Below are 20,463 nucleotides of genomic sequence, written 5' to 3'. Positions count from 1 at the left end.
AGTGGGAAGAAGGTGTCTTGATTGTGTGATTATTTTCACACAAAGTTAGGAACTGTCATCCATAAACCCCAGTTGTCTAGGGGAAATTGTGCCCAATAAAGGATCAACTAGTTCTGAACTGTGGGAGATAAGCCCCAAATCTGTAACAGAAGGGGCTAAGCTACAAAGAGAAATCTACAGCAAGAAACAGTCACTTTATTCACAAGGCATTAATTCCAACATGCTTGCATGGTGGCCTCATCCTCCAGTACAGAGTCCCTGACTCTGATGGGCTGACCTTGAGAAATGCGGCTGAGTAATTACTGGATGATTCCATGGCTTGCAGCATTCTAAAGGGAAAACTTGGCTTTGGCTTCACACCTGACTCTTGTCAATGAAGTCAGGGAGACAAAGCCTGAGGAATTCCCCCTTAGGCCCTCCACTGACTGAAGCCACAGAAGAGCATTCCAGCAAGAGTCCGACCCAAAAAGCACACAGTGTGGATAGTGAAGTCAATTCATGCTGCACACCTTAGACTTTAGCATTGTTAACCTCTATTTTTCAAAGAAAGGGACGTTAAGTGTCATAGTTATGATTATGACCGGAAAAATTACATTGCTAAAAGATGCTATTTGCCGCCATGTCAAAGACTAAATGAAATTTAAAATCAGATCAGGCTTTAAAAGTAAGCTTTTCAATAGCATATGCACTTGCTGGTTTATCTCCCTTAAGTATTTCCTTTTTGTCTGATGTGTCGGGGGCCACCAATTCCAGCATGCTAGGGACAAAGGCAGACGCATCTCTGTGAGGTGTCAAGTCGAGGGCTTGACAGGTCCAGCCTGGTCAAGTGAGAGAATTTCCTTTTGTGAATGAAAGGTTAAGGGTGTTTGTGAGGTTCATTGTTCAATTTTCAGGGTGAGAATGCCATGCTATTGTAGTTCAACTCAAAGGCCACGTGAATTTGGCCCTAGGCACACCCGGTCCTCTTGTTTCAATATTCTGGTGTGACAGATCACTCAGAAAAAGGATTATTGTCTTTGTACAAAATCCCTATATATTTGATTTTTTTCATATTTGTTTAAGTTCTTGGCTATAAGCCAAAGAGAAATACAGATTAGGTTCTGGGCTGAGGGTCTTCCCCTTCACCGGTCCCCTTATAATCTCTGTTTCTGCATCGTTCTTCCACATGACTGCCCCCAGCTCACTCTGTCCTAGCCAGGGTGGCCTCCTCTCTGTTTCTCTGATATATGTCACCCCAGGCCTTTGCAGCTGCAGAAGAGCCTTTCATCTTCTGTCAGACGTCACCTCACAGTCCCCTTTGTCAGGCTTTGGCTTTAATGCTCTGCTTAAAGTGAGCAGTCCATGTAGAATGATAACTCCAGCTCCACATTCCCTGATTCTCTATTTCTTCCTGTTTTCTCCATATCGTGTATTACTATTCTAGACATTTTACTCCTTTGTTTTATTTTTGTGTCTCTCTGACACCACAAGGAAGTAAGCCCATAAAACAAGACTTATTTCTTTTTGATTTGCTTTATTTTCCTGTTATTGATGGTCAAGGCAAAGTCTTGGACATGCCAGCCAAGGGTTGTGTTTGTTTTTGACTTATTTTTACTATATCCCCAGTAGTCCAATGAATATCAGACAAAGGAGTGTTCAGAAATTGTTGAATAAATGTATCATGATGGTACACACACATACACACATACACACACGTAATTTCCGCAGTTCAAAAGCCAAAGTCAGAAATGTCAGGAGTTTGACATCAGCCTGAGTGATAATGCCAGTCTGAGGCTTCTTTTTGTTTCAGAGATAGACACTGTTTGAAAAAAAAAAACAAGAGTTGAACAAACTAATAATATACATTGCATGCATGTTTGTATACACACAGAATATCCAGAGGTTAACACACCTCTTGCAGAATCTTGGATTTAAGGGCAAGAAATTCTGCTCCAACAGTGAATCACTAAGACACTGAGTTTTCCAACTCCATTTTCTCCCAAAGATAAAACCTGTTTTATTACTATAACCATTGCATGTATATTCTTACTTTCCTGGAGTTCCCCTCCCCACGATTTCCCTGGGTGTTAAGTTGGAAATATGTATAATTCATACCAAGTAATTAAGAGTGACATCTGACCCTTGGTTTATTTTGTTTTGTGTTGTCGAACAAGGTCTTGCTTTATAGTCCAGGCTGGCTCAAACTTGCAATGTAGCACAGGCTGACTTGGTACTTCTGATCAAAGTGCCGAGTCGAAGTGCTGAGTGTACTGACATGTGTCAGCACAGCTACCCGTGAAGAAGGTTTGTAATGCAAGTTTTGGGGATGTGACAGTTGTCCACATCAGCACGTCAGTGTTATCAGACACTGGTCAGCATTCTCTAAGTGACTGCCCACACATGCATGATACCTGGTGTCTTCATGGGCTTTCAGTCTAGTCAGAGGAACTGCTATGAAATGACGTCACAGAAAGGGCGTTGTGTCTTTTGTGCAGTGTTTCTGAGCAGGATGTCGATGAGTAAACTGAAAGAATTTTTGTTAGGTTACAATGCAGAAATATTGTTGCATTACTACTTTGATAATCCCTCCTGGGCAAGCACTGTGTACAGATCTCCACACTCACAGCCTCTTATTGTATCATTAGTGAATTTTCTTCTTTTCTTGAAATTTTATTATTCAGATTGTAAATATTTCCTAAGCACTTAACTTGGAAAAACTAAAAATGATGAAAACAGGTCACCCTTTGTTACTTCTGTCTACAGGAAACTGGCAAATACAAACAGTGTGCTAACGCTACCAATCGGGAAATGTGCAACTGCTCAGAGAAACATAAGCTTTCCGATTATCTTGATGTCTCAGATTGCAAAGAAAAGGTAAGATAAATTTTTAAAAAATATTTATTTATTTATTTATTGATTTATTTATTATGTATATAATATTCTGTCTGTGTGTATGCCTGCTGGCCAGAAGAGGGCACCAGACCTCATTATAGATGGTTGTGAGCCACCATGTGGTTGCTGGGAATTGAATTCAGGACCTTTGGAAGAGCAGGCAATGCTCTTAATCACTGAGCCATCTCTCCAGCCCAGGTAAGATAATTTGTAATTACCTGATGATGACGTGTTTCCTATTCCCATGATTGGAAAGGTGCCTTTTAGTTAGACATGAAAACACAGACATGGGGGTTAGAGGCAGAGCTGAGTGGGTAAGAGTACTTGATGCTTTGGCTGAGGACCCAGGTTCAATTTCCAGAACCCAAGGCAGCTCACAAACTTATATAACTCTAGTTCTTGAAGATCTGTTGCCTTCTTCTGGCTTCCACAGGCACTGTATGGATACAATTTAGAGACAGACATGCAGGCAAAAACCTGTATACATTAAAACATATCTTTAAAATAATAATAATAATTAAATCTCACAAGTGGAAATAATGCCTATTATGACTTAGAACTAAATATGACATAGCTAAAAGTATTGGACTTTTGTACCTACAGGAATTAAGTAGACTTAACCCTGAGTAAAACAAATACCTGCCCTGACTTCTCCATTGCATGCAATGCATATAAAAATACATAGGTGGACACACATGTCTGTGTGACAACGATGTATAACTAATGAAGCACAATACCATATAATGGTGAAATCTGGTACATTACAAAGTTTTACAGCTAGTATTCCATGTTCTTGAGCATAAAGTTTAAAGTCTTTGTAATCCAGAGTTCAGTCCAGCAGTAGTCACAAACAATGACAATATAAGAGATCTGCGGTGTTAACTCAAGAGGACAGAGTGCTTCCTACCCACGCATGGAAACAACAGTTAAGATCCTCAGCACCTATAGAAAACTGAATGCATTTGTTGACTCACCTGTGATGCTAGTACTTGACAGACTGAAGTAGGTGATCTCCAGGCTAGACAGCTAGCTAGATGAGCCAAAGTGGTAAGCTCTGGGGTCAGCAAGAGACCCCACCTAAGCAAATAAAGTAGCAAGTGATCAAGGAAGACACACAAAGGACATATGCTCCTTCATACCCTTGAATGCATGCAATATGCACACCTACATGAACAAACACCACACATGAGCAAATATGCAAAAAAAGGCAGTATAATTGGTTAGTTAAGCAAATAAGTTCTGGGGTCTGAGAGATGGTTCTGTGGATAAAAGCACTCACTCTAAAAGGAAAAGGACATGAGTTTTAACACCCGCCTTCATGCAATTGCTGGGCATGGCCACATGTCTCTGCAATCCCGGTGTTCAGGCATTAGAGATACATGGATCCAGTGAGCTCACTGATTATTTTTCTAAATTTATTTTACACGCTGACTGCAGTTCCCTCCACCCCCTGCTATCAAAGTCTTTCCCATCTACTCCTCTTTGATTCAGGAAGGTCAGACCTTCCATGAAAGTCAACAAAGCATGACACATCAAGTTGAGGTAGGACCAAGCTTCTCCCCCTGTATCAACCTTGGGCAAGGTAATCCAGGATGGGGAACAGGTTTCCAAATGTGAGCTAAATGTCAGGAACAAGTCCTGATCTCACTGCTAGGAGCCTTACAAACAGACCAAGCTATACAACTATCACACAGAGGCAGAGGGTCTAGGTTGGTCCTATGCAGGATCCCTAACTGTTGGTCCAGAGTCCATGAGCTCCCAGGATCTCAGGTCACCTGCCGATATTCATTCCTCTGTCATGACCTTGACCCCCCTGTATTCTACAGTCCCTTCTCCCTTTCTTCAGTAGGACTCCTGGAGCTCATTCTAGTGCTTGGCTGTGGATCTGTTGATGGAAGCTGCTTGTTTATTTCCCGGCTGCCCAGACCTGAAATAATCACACAGAAACTATATTAATTGCAATACTGTTTGACCAATAGCTTAAACATATTTCTAGCTAGCTCTTACATCTAAAATCAATCCATTTATGTTATTTTATATTTTACCACGAGGGTCGTGGTTTACCAGTACTAACGCCCAGGTGTCTTTCTCCTCTATTGGCTGGCTACATAGCCTCTCTGACTCCGCCTACTCTTTCCTCCTCTAACTGCTTGGAATTCCTGCCTTACCCTAGTCTGCACTTCAATAGGCCCAAAGCAGAGTCTTTATTAACCAGTGGTATTCTCAGCATACAGAGGGGAATCCCATATCACCTCCCTTATTCTGTCTAAAGAAAAGGAAGGTTTTAACTTTAACATATCAAAACTACATATAACAAAACAGTTATCATCAAGAATTATAGTTACAATATTTATATCTGCTTTATCTTTTATCATAATTAAAGAATATTATAACTATAACTATCTATTCTTCTACTTCGTCAAAGACCCCAGAAGGACGTAATATTACCTAAGTTAACAGTAAGTACATTGTAAGCAACTTCCAAAATTCTAGAATTGACAGAGACATCTTGCTGCCTGGACAGTCACCCCAAGTTCTTCTGTATCATTGGGGTACTCAGCTTCAGCCTACAGGCCTGTAGTATCTGGCAGACTTTTCCATACAGCAAGAATTTTAAAGACAGTTCCACCTATATTGGAAGTTTGTCAGTCACTTTCCTCTGTGTCCTGCAGAATGTCTGGCAGACTCTTTTATGAAGCAGGAACCCTAAAGGACCATCTGTCCTTTAGGCTAGATCAGCAGTTATTTTTCTGTGGGTCCTGCATGTCTAGTTTATATAGCATAACATCAAGCAGTCCAGAAAAGAGCAGTCTCTTGCCCAAATGGCTAGCAAACTCCATAAGGCTTCTCTTCAATGCCCATCTTCCTCTTGAAATAATTGGTGCTTCCAGGAGCAGATGTGTCTCTTTGTCATGAAAAGTCCTAAGTTTTTCAAACATTTAAATGCCATATTCTGTTAAGTCTTTGAAAGGATTGAAGAATACCTATCTAATTGAAATATATCTCTATATATCTAGAAAGGCTAACTAACATGACTACAAGCTTGACTATAACAGATGATTATCCATTAACCTTTATTTCTTAATTATACATTACATTTTTTTATTGAAAAAAAATTTCTGACTTCTCCCAGCCTCCCATTTCCCTCCCCCTCCTCCTCCCCCTCTCCCCCTCCCTCTCCAGTCCGAAGAGCAGTCAGGGTTCCCTGCCCTGTGGAAAGTCCAAGGTCCTCCCCCTCCATCCAGGTCTAGAAAGGTGAACATCCAAACTGGCTAAGCCCCCACAAAGACAGAACATGAAGTAGGAAAAAAACCCCATGCCATTGTCCTTGGCTTCTCATCAGCCCTCATTGTCCGCCATGTTCAGAGAGTCCGGTTTTATCCCGTGCTTTTTCAGTCACAGTCCAGCTGGCCTTGGTGAGCTCCCAATACATCAGCCCCACTGTCTCAGTGGGTGGGTGCACCTCTCATGGTCCTGACTTCCATGCTCATGTTCTCCCTCCTTCTGCTCCTCATTGGGACTTTGGGAGCTCAGACCAGTGCTCCAGTGTGGGTCTCTGTCTCTATCTCCATCCATCGCTAGATGAAGGTTCTATGGTGATATGCAAGATATTCATCAGTATGGCTATAGGATAGGGTCATTTCGGGTTCCCTATCCTCAGCTGCCCAAGGAACTAACTGGGGACATTGCCCTGGGCACCTGGGAGCCACTCTAGGTTCAAATCTCTTACCAACCCTAAGGTGGTTCCCTTTATTAAGTTATGTGATTCCCTGCTCCTCTATCCAGCTTTGTTTTATCCCCAATCATCCCATTTCCCGAAGTTCCCCCCATCCTCCCCTTCTCATTTTTCTCTCCCCATCTCCCCTTACCTTCATCCCACCCCACCCCCAAGTTCCCAATTTTTTGCCCAGCAATCTTGTCTATTTCCCATAGCAGGGATAATAACTATATGTTTTCTTTGGGTTCACCTTCATATTTAGCTTATTTAGGAGCACAAATTATACACTCAATGACCTTTATTTATGGCTAGAAACCAATTATAAGTGAGTACATCCCATGATCCCATGAATGATGAAGCTTCTCTGATTTCCCTCTCTGCTTCCATATCCTTTGTGTATAAGAGGGCGACTGATTTTTTGGAGTTGATATTGTATCCTGTCATATTCCTAAAGCTGTTTATCAGCTGTAAAAGTTCTTTGGTGGAGTTTTTGGGGTTGCTTATGTACACTATCATATCATCTGCAAATAACGAAAGTTTAACTTCTTCCTTTCCGATTTGAATCCCCTTGATCCCCTTATGTTGTCTTATTGTTATTGCTAGAACTTCAAGCACTATATTGAAGAGGTATGGCGAGAGTGGACAGCCTTGTTGTGTTCCTGATTTTAGTGGGATGGCTTTGAGTTTCTCTCCGTTTAATTTAATGTTAGCTGTCGGCTTGCTGTAAATAGCTTTTATTATATTTTGGTATGTTCCTTGTATCCCTAATCTCTCCAAGACTTTTATCATAAAGGGATGTTGAATATTGTCAAATGCTTTTTCAGCATCTAATGAAATGATCATATGGTTTTTTCTTTCAGTTTATTTATATGATGGATTACATTGATAGATTTTCGTATGTTGAACCAGCCCTGCATCTCTGGGATGAAGCCTACTTGATCATAATGGATAATTTTTCTAATGTGTTCTTGGATTCGGTTTGCCAGTATTTTGTTGAGGATTTTTGCTTCGATGTTCATGAGTGAGACTGGCCTATAATTCTCTCTCTTGGTTGAGTCTTTGTGTGGTTTTGGTATCAGAGTAACTGTAGCTTCAAAAAAGGAATTTGGCAATGACTCTTCTGTTTCTATATTATGAAATACATTAAGGAGTATAGGTATTAGCTCTTCTTGGAAGTTCTGGTAGAATTCTGCATTGAAACCATCTGGTCCTGGGCTTTTTTTGGTAGGGAGGTTTTTGATAACAGCTTCTAATTCTTCGCGACTAACAGGTCTATTTAGATTGTTCACCTGGTCCTGGTTTAACTTTGGTATATGGTATTTATCTAAAAAAGTGTCCATTTCTTTTACATTTTCCAGTTTTGTGGCATACAGGCTTTTGTAGTAAGATCTAATGATTCTCTGAATTTCCTCTGTGTCTGTGGTTATGTCCCCCTTTTCATTTCTGATCTTATTTATTTGCAAATTCTTTCTCTGCCATTTGATTAGTTTGAATAGGGGTTTGTCAATCTTGTTGATTTTCTCCAGGAACCAGCTTTTTGTTTCATTGATTCTTTGGATTGTTTTCTATTTTGTTGATTTCAGCCCTCAGTTTGATTATTTCCAGTCTCCTACTCCTCCTAGGTGAGTCTGCTTCTTTTTTTCTAGAGCTTTCAGGTGGGCTGTTAAGTCTCCAATGTGTGCTTTCCTTGTTTTCTTTAAGTGGGCACTTAGTGCAATGAACTTTCCTCTTAGGACTGATTTCATAGTGTCCCATAAGTTTGAGTATGTTGTTTCTTTATTTTCATTGAATTCCAGGAAGACTTTAATTTCTTTCTTTATTTCTTCCTTAATCCAGGTATGGTTCAGTAGTTGACTGTTCAGTTTCCATGAATTTGTAGGCTTTCTGGGGGTAGCATTGTTGTTGAATTCTAACTTCAATCCATGGTGATCTGATAAGACACAGGTGGTTACTAATATTTTTTTGTAACTGTGGATGTTTGCTTTGTTATCGAGTATGTGGTCAATTTTCGAGAAGGTTCCATGAGCTGCAGAGAAGAAGGTATATTCTTTCCTCTTTGGGTGGAATAATCTATAGATGTCTGTTAAGTCCATTTGCTTCATTACCTCCATTAATTCTCTAATTTCTCTGTTAGGTTTCTGTCTGATTGACCTGTCCATTGGTGAGAGGGGAGTGTTGAAGTCTCCTACTATTAGTGTGTGTGGTTTGATGGCTGCTTTGAGTTTTAGCAATGTTTCTTTTATGTACGTGGGTGCTTTTTTATTAGGGGCATAGATATTCAGGATTGAGACTTCATCCTGATGAACTGTTCCTGTTATGAGTATAAAATGCCCCTCTCCATCTCTTCTGATTGATTTAAGTTTGAAGTCAACTTTGTTAGAGATTAGTATGGCCACACCTGCTTGTTTCTTAGGTCCATTTGCTTGATAAGCCTTTTCCCAGCCCTTTACTCTGAGTAGGTGCCTGTCTTTGTGGTTGAGGTGTGATTCTTGTAAAGATCAGAATGTTGGATCCTGTTTTCGTATCCAATCTCTTAGCCTGTGCCTTTTTATAGGTGAGTTGATTCCTTTGACATTAAATGAAATTAATGACCAGTGGTTGTTAACTCCAGTCACTTTTTTAGTCGTAGAGTTTGTGTGTTTCCCTTCTTTGAGTTGTGTTGGTGAAGGGTCTCTAGATGTCTGAGTTATTGTAGTCATTGTTGGACTCCTTGGTTAGTGATTTTCCTTCTATTACTCTCTGTAAGGCTGGATTTGTGGCTACGTATTTTTTATTTTTTTTTTATCCTGGAAAATTTTGTTTTCTCCATTTATAGTGAATGAAAGCTTGGCTGGGTACAGTAGTCTGGGCTTGCATCCATGGTCTCTTAGTTTTTGCAGTACATCTATCCAGGACCTTCTGGCTTTCATGGTTTTCATAGACAAGTCAGATGTAAGTCTGATAGGTTTACCTTTATAAGTAACTTGGCCTTTTTCCTTTGCGGCTCTTAATATTCTTTCTCTATTCTGTATGTTTTGTGTTTTGATTATTATATGGTGAGGAGATGGTTTTTTTTTTTTTTGGTCCAGTCTATTCGGTGTTCTGTATGCTTCTTGAACCTGCAAAGGAATATCTTTCTTTAGGTTGGGAAAGTTTTCTTCTATAATTTTATTAAATATATTTTCTGTACCGTTGAGCTGCACTTTTTTCTCCTTCCTCTACTCCTATTATTCTTAGGTTTGGTCTTTTTATTGTGTCCCATATTTTTTGAATATTTTGTGATGAGAGTTTGTTGGACTTGCTGTTTTCTTTGAATAGTTGTTTATTTTCTCTATGGTATCTTCAGAATCTGAGATTCTTCTATCTCTTGTATTCTGTTGGTTTTGCTTGTTTCTGTAGTCTCTGTTTGTTTACTTAAATTTTCCATGTCCAGCTGGTCCTCTGTTTGTGTTTTCTTCTTTGCCTCCATTTCCGTTTTAAAGTCTTGAACTGTTTCCATTATCTGTTTGATTGTTTTTCCTTGGTTTTCTAGGGTATCATTCACTGATTTATTCAATTCTTTAAACTTTCTGTTATATTTCTCATCCATTTCTATAAGGGCGTTTTTTATATGCTGTTTAAGGGTGTCAATCACTTTCATGAAGTCAATTTTTTCTACTTCTTCTTGATTAAGGTGTTCATGTCCTCCTGTTGTGAGGTCGCTTTTTTCTGGTGGTTTCATGTTGCTTTTCAGATTGTTGGGTGAATTCTTGCATTGGTGCCTGACCATCTCTTCCTCCAAATGCTCCCCTATGGATCTTCTTTTACAGGATCAGGTCTCCTTGCCTACTGATGTACCTTCCCAGTGATGGCTCTCCCCAGTGATGGCTCTCCTGGTGCCTAGATCAGATCTCCGTGCCCAATAATGATTCTCCCCAATGCTGGCTCTCCTGGTGCTGAGATCAGGTCTCCTTCCTGGTTGGGTAGTTCGTAAACAAAGAACCTACCTTGCTTGGTGCAGGCAGGCTTTTGAAACAAAGGAACTCCTGCCCACCTGGTTGCCCTGAGGATTCGGACCCAGCGCCCAGACAGGCTGAGCTGGTGATGTTATGTGCCCAAAGAGGACAGGGGGGTAGAGGGGGGGGAGGATTCTGGATGCAAGCTGGGTGGGATAGGAAGAAAGAGGCAGTATGTAGGGAGTAGAGGACCTGCAGAGAGCCCAGGAAGGATAGGGGGTTGAGGAACTTCTGAGTTCCCTGTCCCGGGCTGCTGCCACGGGGTCAGAAACTCACCCCAATGCTGGCTCTCCTGGCGCCGAGATCAGGTCTCTGTCTATAAATTACATTTTTAAATGAGCTGCACAAACATAATACCTTAATCAAGAGAAGAAATATACATATAAAAAATTTGACCTTAAATCTATATCAATAGATCAAGATCCATACCAATGCAAACTATTCATCTCTACAGCATATCCCACTTTAAATGTAAACAAATTTTATAAACAATACTTGGGAATTTGAGCACAGTTCTCTCCAAATGGCTTCCTGCTTTTTGTTGGCTGAAGTAGTTTTAGATGTTCATGGAGACCTTTTAGGGGGTCTTGTCCCATTGAACCATATTAGTCTGGAAGGAATCCACAAGATCTCATCTTCTGTGGAAACAAAAGCAGAACCTCTTTTCCAAAGCAACATATCCTTAGACCCAAATTTTGAAGTCAAGATACTTTTAAAATACATATGTTGGTTTAGCTTAGCAGCCCCCAGAATCAAATATATCTCTATAGTCAAAAGATTCAAAGAAAACATCATAATATACATAATCTGGACTCTATGTAATATTCCCTCTTTATATGGCTTATTTTTCTTATTCTATTTACTTTTTTTATAAGTATAATATTTATTTCATTATCTTCTTTAATCTATGACTGTCTATATTCTGTCTCTTTACGCCTTTATTATTAAAAACTATTTACTTTTATTGCTGTATATACTCTTTTTCTTCTCTCTCCCAAGCCTATGTATATTTTTGTGTCTCGTTTAGGGGTCTTTTATGTCTCAATCTGTCTTATTTTGTATCTGTAATCCTTTTCTGATGACAAGACCTTCTTAAAATGTGAAGCGTGGATAAGGAAAATGTACATTTACACAATGGAGTACTACACAGCAGAAAAAAATAACTATATCTTGAATTTTGCACGCAAATGGATGGAGCTAGACATCATTTTGAGTGAGGTAATCCAGACGCAGAAAGACAATTATCACATATACTCACTCACAAGTGGCTTTTAAGCATAAAGCAAAGAAAACCAGCCCAAAAATCACAATCCCAGAGAGCCTAGACAACAATGAGCAGCCTAAGAGAGACATACATGTAAGATCTTATCTACATGGTTAGTAGAAAAAAACAAGATCCCCTTAGTAAATTGGGAGCATCAGGACCTTGGGAGAGGATTGAAGGAGAGGGGACAGATAGGGTGGGGATCTGAGAAAATGGTAGAGCTAAATAAAAATCAATAAAAGAAATGTGAAGCGGTGTGCCTAGGATTAAGGCTGCTTTGCCTTTTGAATTCACCCAGTACAACATGGCAGAGGTCTGTTCAGGACCAGCACTGTGCGCCATGCTCACAGCCCCATTTCCAGGCACACAGTGGGTCTATGTTGCCATTAAGCAAGTTGTAGCATTCGGCTAACTAATCCCATTTAAGTGCTCAGCCTCCTGAAAAAGTCAGGGCTGTTCATTCAACTAGCACAAATCAGGAATCTGCCATTTTGAACCACACAGTTTTTTTTTTGCCACTAATACTGAATTAGGAATACCTCTCTTAAAGGAGCCATGGTACCCCTGCTTGCTGCCAGCAAACATAGCCCTTCTTGGGAAAAAAAAATTATAGCTACCAAGAAGCTGTGCTTGGCTCCCATTTTTGTGCATCTAGAAATCCTCTCTCTCTCTCTCTCTCTCTCTCTCTCTCTTTTAAAAATCATTTTTACGTCTTATGTGGATTCATGCTCCAGATGGTGGGTGCCATTCTGTTGATGGTGGCCGCTTGTTTGTTTCCTGGCCACCCAGACCCAAAATAATCACACAGAAACTATACTAATTACAATACTGTTTGGCCAATAGCTTAAGCTTATTTCTAGCTAGCTCTTACACCTTAAGTTAATCATTTCTATTATTCTGTGCATCACCACAAGGTCAGGCATAGCAGCAAGGTCCCAGAGAGCTCCCACAGGAGGCGTTCTCCCTTGGTGGTAACACGGCATCTCTGTGACTTCACCTACTCTCTCCTTCTCTATATGCTTGGAATTCCCGCCTTGCCCTATTCTGTGCTGCAATAGACTGAAACAGATTCTTTGTTAACCAGTGGTATTCACAGCATACAGAGGGGAAACCCATATCATGGGTCTCTACATCTGCTTCCATTAGTTACCAGATAAAGGCTCTCTGATGACAATTAGGGGCTTACCAGTCTGATTACATTAGATGGCCAGTTCAGGCACCCTATCCACTATTGTTAGGAGTCTTATCTTGGATCATCCTTGTAGATTCCTTGGAGTTTACCTGGCACCAGGCTTCTCCCTAACCCTGAAATGTCCCCCGCATCAGGACATCTCTTTCTTTACTCTGTCCCGCTGCCAAACAACTCCCACACCCAGCCCACTCGACTAAGTTCCCATCCTCCTGCCCCCTCAACCCTGCTCTAGTTTACCCTGAGATCTCTTCTATTTTCCCTTACTAGGGAAATCCATTTGTCCCTCTTTAGTGCCTGCTTGTTATCTAGACTCTCTGAGGCTATGGATTGTAGGTCAGTTATCCTATATTTCACTCCGAATATCCACTTATGAGTGAGCACATACCATGCTTGTTTTTCTGGGTCTGGATTTTCTCACTCAGAATGACTTTCTAGTTCCATTGATTTGCCTGCAAATTTCATGAGGTCATTGGGGTTTTTTGTTGTTCTTTTGTTTTGTTTTGAAGCTGAGTAGTACTCCATTGTGTAAATGTGCCACATTTATACAAAACAATAAGACTCTGTGTATGTTTTATTTGGTAGTTCTGTGATAGGTTCCCCCCAAAACCCAAAAGAGTAAAATAACCAAAAACAAACATTCTGAGAAATAAAAACATCCTATTTATAGTATCTGATGATAGAGAGGGTTGGAGGGAGGGAAGAAGGAAGGAACAAAACCTAAACCTCTTAATTAAAATTTTTTAAGACAATGAAGAACGGTACTGAAGAAGGCACTAGAGGATGGAAGAGCCTCCCATGCTCATGAACCAATGCAAGCAATGCTGTGAAATGGCTGTCTCACCCAAAGCAATCTACACATTCAATGCAATCCCCATCAGAATTCCAGTGCCATTCTTTACATGAGCAGGAAAGCAATCCACAAATCCACAGGGAAGGTCAAACACTCTCGAATAGACAAAGGCATCTTAAGCAAAGTAGTGATGGAAAGATTACAATGCCTGATCTCAATTTACAGTAAAGGCAGTACTGAGGAGATGCCTCATAGGAGGGAGATCTGTTGCATTTGTCACCAGGTCAGACATTCTCGTTCAGTCTCTGGGATCCATATGGTAGAAGGAAAGAATTTTCTTCTCCAAGTGGTCCTCTGACCTTCACGTGCACTCTGTGACACAGGAGCGTGTGGACACATACACACACATGCAAACACACAAAATTAATAAGAAGAATAAAATACTAACAAGTTAGTTTAACTTAATGTTTTTAAGACTGCCATGTGGCCCAGCTGTACCACTCGTGGATATACACCCAAAGAACTCAGTCGCTATACAACCAGAGATGCAGCATATATATGCTTATTACTGCAGTGCTCACAATAACTAAGAAGGGAATCCATTCTGAATGTCATTGACACATGGACAAACAATATGCACTGCAAGTGGACTTTTCACCTCTAAGAAGCATTGAATCATGGCATTGCAGGAAGATGGATAGTACTGGAGATCGTTATATTAAGTGAGATAAGTCATGATCACAAGAGAAGTGCTGTTTTTCCCCATGCAAAGACTCTACACTTAATTGGGAGAGTATAAAGCATAAAATGGACCACACCAGAGGAGGAAGAGATCTTAACTGGGTGCACAGACAAGAGAATTTGTGTGACATAAAGACAGAAGGGAGGTCTATCTGGGGAAAAGTGGACCGGCAAAAGGAATGCAAAAACCAAAACAAATCAAGAATATATATCACTTACTAACCTTAAACATTGTTTCTAAATCTTCTGAATCTCATTACCATGTTTGCTTCTGTGGAATTTGTATGAATTTTGTTGCGGTAAACTGTTTTCATGTCTGAAAGGCAGAGACCGTAAAAAGCATTCCACTTGGAATAGCCAAGGTTCTGTGAAAATGTCATTCATTTCTTGAGCAGGAATTATAGTATTGAACTTTCCACACTTACATGCCTTCATGGAATTTGCATTTTAGGTTCGCCGTTTCAAGTTTCCAGTCACACAGTTACCAGTTGTTTTGGAAATTCATCATGAAGAAAAAAAATTCCTCGCGGGACCTCCATATTTGGTTACCATGACTGAAGTGAATAAGAGGCAAAACTGGCAAATAAGTATGTGTTCTGTCTTCTGTCTGTATCTACAAGCCATTCTATTATTGCTGTTTTGCTTAATGAGTGCATTGCAAAGCTTGTTCACTGAAATAACCTGGAGTATTTCAGAAGAGGATTTGAATCATTGGCTTGTTCACGTTTACCTCTGTCATGTCCTCTTATGTTCTCATCACTTCCAGTAACCTGGATTCAATGGTGTACGGCCAGTAGTTTTTAGATTTGAACTGCAGGACTGGAGAGATTGCTCAGTGGTTAAAAGAGTATACTGCTCTCTCAGAGGACCCATGTCAACTAGTTCATATAACTGTAACTTGAGCTTCAGGGATCCCTATGACTGTGTGTCTGCAGGGGCCTGTATATACCCACATGCAAACATAATTATCAATATATCTTTAACACGTACTATAGCATGGAAACACATCTGAGAGTCTTGTTGTAGATCAGTAGCAAAAATTAAGTTTGTGCTGTGTTCCAGTTGAGTATCTTTACTATTTACTATGAGAGCAGCTAACTAAATATTCTAGGTGTTGCTGGATATTCTAAACATACGTATCTAATTATCTAAGGAAGTTTTGTGAAGATTTATTTAATTGAATGTGGTAGTATACAGTGGTTTTCCCAGTACCTGCTAGGTAGAGGAAAGAGTTTAAGGTCAGTTTTACTTCTATAGCAAGATGGGAACAGCCTGGGTTATGTGACATTGTCCCAAAAAGAAGGAAGAAAGAAAAGAAAGAGAGTGGGGATTTTGTGGTAAAAGAGCCCCAAAGAGACAAATATATTTTACAATACAAAAGGAAATATTCTTAAATTCAGTTTTACCTTAAAGATACAACTTTCACTTGCATATTTTGTTTTTATTTATGTGTAAATATTTTCAGGTACTTGATAGATAAATGGAGAGATGATAGATAGATAGATAGATAGATAGATAGATAGATAGATAGATAGATAGATAGACAGACAGGCAGATATATAAGGGCTGGGGCTGGAATTCAGTGGTAGAATGTTAGAAGCCTTACGTTCAATTCCCTGGGTTGCCCCACAATAAGACAGGAAGATAGCCTGACCTATTGGTGAAGACAATTGAAACTTTGATTAGTCGTCATTCTTGCACTCTGTTTGCAGACAACTGGTAGTCAGTGAGTCTAACTCTCACAAATTTACTTTTTCATTGCTTTTCTATTTAATGTTTTTCTTTCTTTTTCCAAGTCTGATCACAGATTTCTCTCGTACCCTCTTTTCTTCCTGATCCCTCCCCAAAACCTCCCCTCTTGCTCCCACCACCCATTCTTTCTGCTTTCTTATTCAGAAAGGTTACCCTACCAAATTGAATGCCTTCTTGAAGTCCAGGAAAGAAAGTAAAGCTCCCATTTTCCATGATTAATATTCCCAGTTTCTGTGGTATCCTAGTGGGTCTTACTAGGTTTGGAGAATTGACTTTGAAATATGGAAGCATTTTTATAAGCCGACTCAAACCCTTAAGTTCACATGGTGAGAGCATTCCCAATAGAAGGAGCTTAGGAGACAACCAGGCTTGAGTTACTTTCTTATCTCCTCTCACCATTGCTCCACTAGAGTTCTAACACCTATACCGGTTCACTTGTTTAGAAAAAATGACAAGATAGTTGGGAAGAGCAGAACCCATAAGGGATCCTATTGTGCAACTCTACTGCTGTTTGGGGAAAATCATTTGCCTTCCACCATGAAAACTATAAAACCATGATATGCCAGGATTGGTTTCTCATGAGTCAGAGTCTAGAAAGAACTCAAAACTGCAGCAAGGTGGTCAGACACTCTCTCCCTGAGGAGGATATTGGGGCAGTGTGAGGCAGTTAGTTAGTCTACTTCCCCATGAAGAGAAGGGAGGTTGTAGTTTGGCTTTAGAGGGTTTCTCTAGTGTGAAGAAGGCACTAGGATTCAATACCCAGTACCAGAATTTTTAAAATTACTTTTTGATGAATATGAGTGTTTTGCCTAGGTGTTTGTGCATCACGTGCATGCCTGTTGCCCTCAGAGGCCAGGAGAGGCAATCAGATCCCAGAACTGGAGTTACAGATGATTGTTAGCTGCCATATGACAGCTGGGAATAAAGCCCAGGTCCTCTACAAGAGCAGACAATGCTTGTAATCACTCAATCCACTCTTTAGTCCACAAGTACATGATAATTTTTAGAAATAAAAATAGGCAATTCTCCCTTGACCCCACATCCAGGCTAGGGTGTGATGTATTTGCTGTATCTTTGAGACGTCCATATCCATGCTCTGGGGTATGTTTTGCCTTCTTCTGAGTGTCTCTTTTTCCTCTTAGCCCTTCTGCTTAAGCCTATATTAAAGTGTCTTTTGTAAAACCCAACTCTTAAGGTATTTACAATGTCAAACGTAACTAAGAGCCTGAGCTACCTTTCACTGTATCCTAATGTATATAACAACTTTTATGCAAAATATAAAAATGTAAGTTTTCTAAATGTATTTTGTATATTTCAGAGCACAACACTCCACTAAATGTTAGGAAAATGCAAGCTTACTTAGAGCCCATGCTTAAGACTAAAGTGTATAATCCTTTAGGGCTCAACCTAAGTATAATGGTGAGTTGACATCATTTTTCTTTTTACCATGCAGAGCTTAGAATAAGGCATGTGTGCCAAAGTCTACAGCTGGAGGATGGTGGGAAGAACAGCTTTAAAGTATATAGAAAACTTTTCTTTGTCTTTATTCCCTGGTTGTCTTATTTCTAAGGGAATCTGAATGTTGAACAGGACATTAATTTGCTATTTTCTCAGAGATAGGCCAGCCAGATCAATTGACTAAAGGGAAGCAGAAGAGTTAGGGTCATAGAGATACATAAAGCCCAGGTCAGTGTGAGAAACAGCGATAGTGCAGAGGTAAGGTTAAAGCCACAGATATGAAGGCCAATTCAAAGTGTTCATGAAAGCCAGAAGGTTTTCTATTTTAGTTTCCTTCTGAAAATGAAAATGTGTCATTGAGCTCCTGATTTAATGCCTCTTCATTTTATATGTGATACTCATGACAGAAGCCATGGCACTCCTTGTGAATGACATCTCTGAAAGTGGCGCCCACAGATATTGTTGTTTAAAGGAACACTCCTTGTGAATGACATCTCTGAAAGTGGCGCCCACAGATATTGTTGTTTAAAGGAACACACACGTTGATACTGAGCTTCTGTGTTTGTTCCACAGGGCTCTGAGCTGTTTCACTTCAAGCTGTCTGTGGTTCCCGGGGTCACCTTTTGTGAGTTAGTAGAAGAATTTCAGGTATAGTAAATGCATGAAGTATGAAAGGAGATAATAACTGGGAAATGACACAACTCTTGTCAGTCCAAGTTATGGAGAAAGATAAAAACATGGACAGAATTTGTGCGCCGGATAGGGCTTGGACAGGGTGTGGGGGGAAAGGATGTTGAATGTCCACAGGATTCTTGGTGGAATTTTATTGTCTGGTTAATTGTGGGGCTCATACACTGTCCAGTGTTTTCAATTACTACACCCAGAAAATATAACCTTTTCCTTTTTCTTTTCAGATTTATGTTGACGAAGTTCCATTGCCTTTTCCAGGACATACACTCATTGCTGTTGCAACATCTGTAGTGCTAGGGGGATTCCTTTTTATAGCATTTCTATTCCAACTGCGTAACATCCACCCACTGAGATCATTCCGGAGATATGTCAGAGGAAATACTGCAAACTCATCAAATATAAGTATCAGCTCATAAGTGAAAGTCTAGATAGTGAACAAATGATAATCATCAATTGTCTATATTTCCTAGTTTTATTGAACATGTCCACAAAATACATTTATATTTTTAAAATACACATTAGATGCAATGTTATAGAATTATTATACTATTATAATTCTAATTACTATTGCTCAACAGTTCTACATTCCATTTTCTAATTTTCATTACATAAAAAATTATTTTAGCACTTGCGTGAGTTTTGTCTTTGTTCCTTTTTAAAGATTGTTTTGGAAAATATTAAATGGTCACCAACTCTCTGTGGAATGGGTGTTCCGCATCATTTAGCCTTATGATCTAGAGCACATTTTGTAGGGCCAGGTTCTAGATAGAATAATGGTACCATAAAGGCGCCATTACACCATGGGGTCAGGCATGGAGAGGCTAGCCAGCGTTTTCAGAGCCATGTAGGAAATAAAAAAAGAAGTCATTTAGGTTTTATAGAGAATGCCAAACCAGTTTGTGATACTAAAAAGAGAGGAAGGTGATTCCATCATAGAGGACTCAAAGAATACAGCAATCGAGCCAGGTGTTGGTTTCAAACAGGCAGCACACAGAACTGCAAAGGATTTGTCTCTGTGTGCTATTGGTGAACCTCTTCCCAGGACCCAGAAAGTGATGGCTACAGCCAGGTATCAGACCTGGCTCACATGGGAGAGATTCGTGAAAGAGGACAGTGCTGTGGGTTCATTTGTGCATGCAGGAGGAACAGAGAGGACTACTCAGAAATGCCAGCCCCTCGGGGACTGTAAGCCTAAGATTAGGGGCATTTCCTTGTTTTATAATCACCCCTACTACTGAAAGTAAGATTATCATGAGTGAGAAGAGATCTCAGAGCCCCAGGAGTCATGAGCACTTACTAAGCAGATAAGCTTAAGGGAATCTTGGGGCTGGAGTCATGGCTCAATGGCTTGGAGCACCTGTTGCTCTTGCGGAGGGCAGGGGTTGAATTTCAGCACCCGTGTAGTAGCTGACAACCGTCCGATTCTTCTCTATTGTACACATATCTCACCAGCTGTCTCAGCTATGTTTTCTCATCACTGTGACCTGACATAAATAAATGAAAGGTAGAAAAACGTCCAGGGGCTCACAGTTTCCTAGAGTAGTCTAGCATGTTAGGGAAAATATGGTAGTGACATTAACTCCTATCTATGTTGGCTGAAGAACAAAGCAGCTGTTCATATCAACAGGTGTGTAACAGAAAGTTAAGCAGAAGTGTGGTCTATCTATAACCTGTGTCCACCGTCTATACCCTCCGTCTAAACATTTCCACTGCTCCACAAACAATAGCAGCACATGGAGACCAAGTTATCAAACAAAGGCCTGTGAGTGACCTTTAAAACATAATTCAAATCACTGTTAAGTAGCTGAATGTTCCTGTTGGCCTCAACTATTTTGTCTTCTTTAATCACTTTTGCTAACATGCTAATTTATCTTGAAAAGTCTCTTAGAACCATCTTACTACTAGATACATACCTTGTTTTTAGATCTTCCCTGAATACTTCATAATAAGTTTATTTAATTTTCTTACCTGTAATGAGGTATGGTGACATAATAATCCCTGTAATCCCAGCAC

At 40.0% G+C, this 20,463-nt stretch overlaps 1 protein-coding gene across 1 annotated transcript in view; it reads left to right on the top strand.

The window, feature by feature from the left end:
• The window catches only part of Catsperb (catsper channel auxiliary subunit beta), a 200,199-nt gene extending 181,333 nt beyond the window's left edge, over positions 1-18,866 (top strand). Inside the window, exons 24-28 of the mRNA XM_075947829.1 lie at positions 2,743-2,853; positions 15,002-15,137; positions 17,621-17,721; positions 18,334-18,408; positions 18,675-18,866. Of these exons, the coding sequence (XP_075803944.1) occupies positions 2,743-2,853; positions 15,002-15,137; positions 17,621-17,721; positions 18,334-18,408; positions 18,675-18,866 (615 nt within the window). The remainder of the gene's footprint in view (positions 1-2,742; positions 2,854-15,001; positions 15,138-17,620; positions 17,722-18,333; positions 18,409-18,674) is intronic.
• Positions 18,867-20,463: the final 1,597 nt, after the last annotated feature.

Source organism: Microtus pennsylvanicus, chromosome 14, assembly GCF_037038515.1.
Source record: "Microtus pennsylvanicus isolate mMicPen1 chromosome 14, mMicPen1.hap1, whole genome shotgun sequence".
Classification (NCBI taxonomy): Eukaryota; Metazoa; Chordata; class Mammalia; order Rodentia; family Cricetidae; genus Microtus; species Microtus pennsylvanicus.
This window is presented reverse-complemented; position numbering and strand designations above follow the sequence as displayed.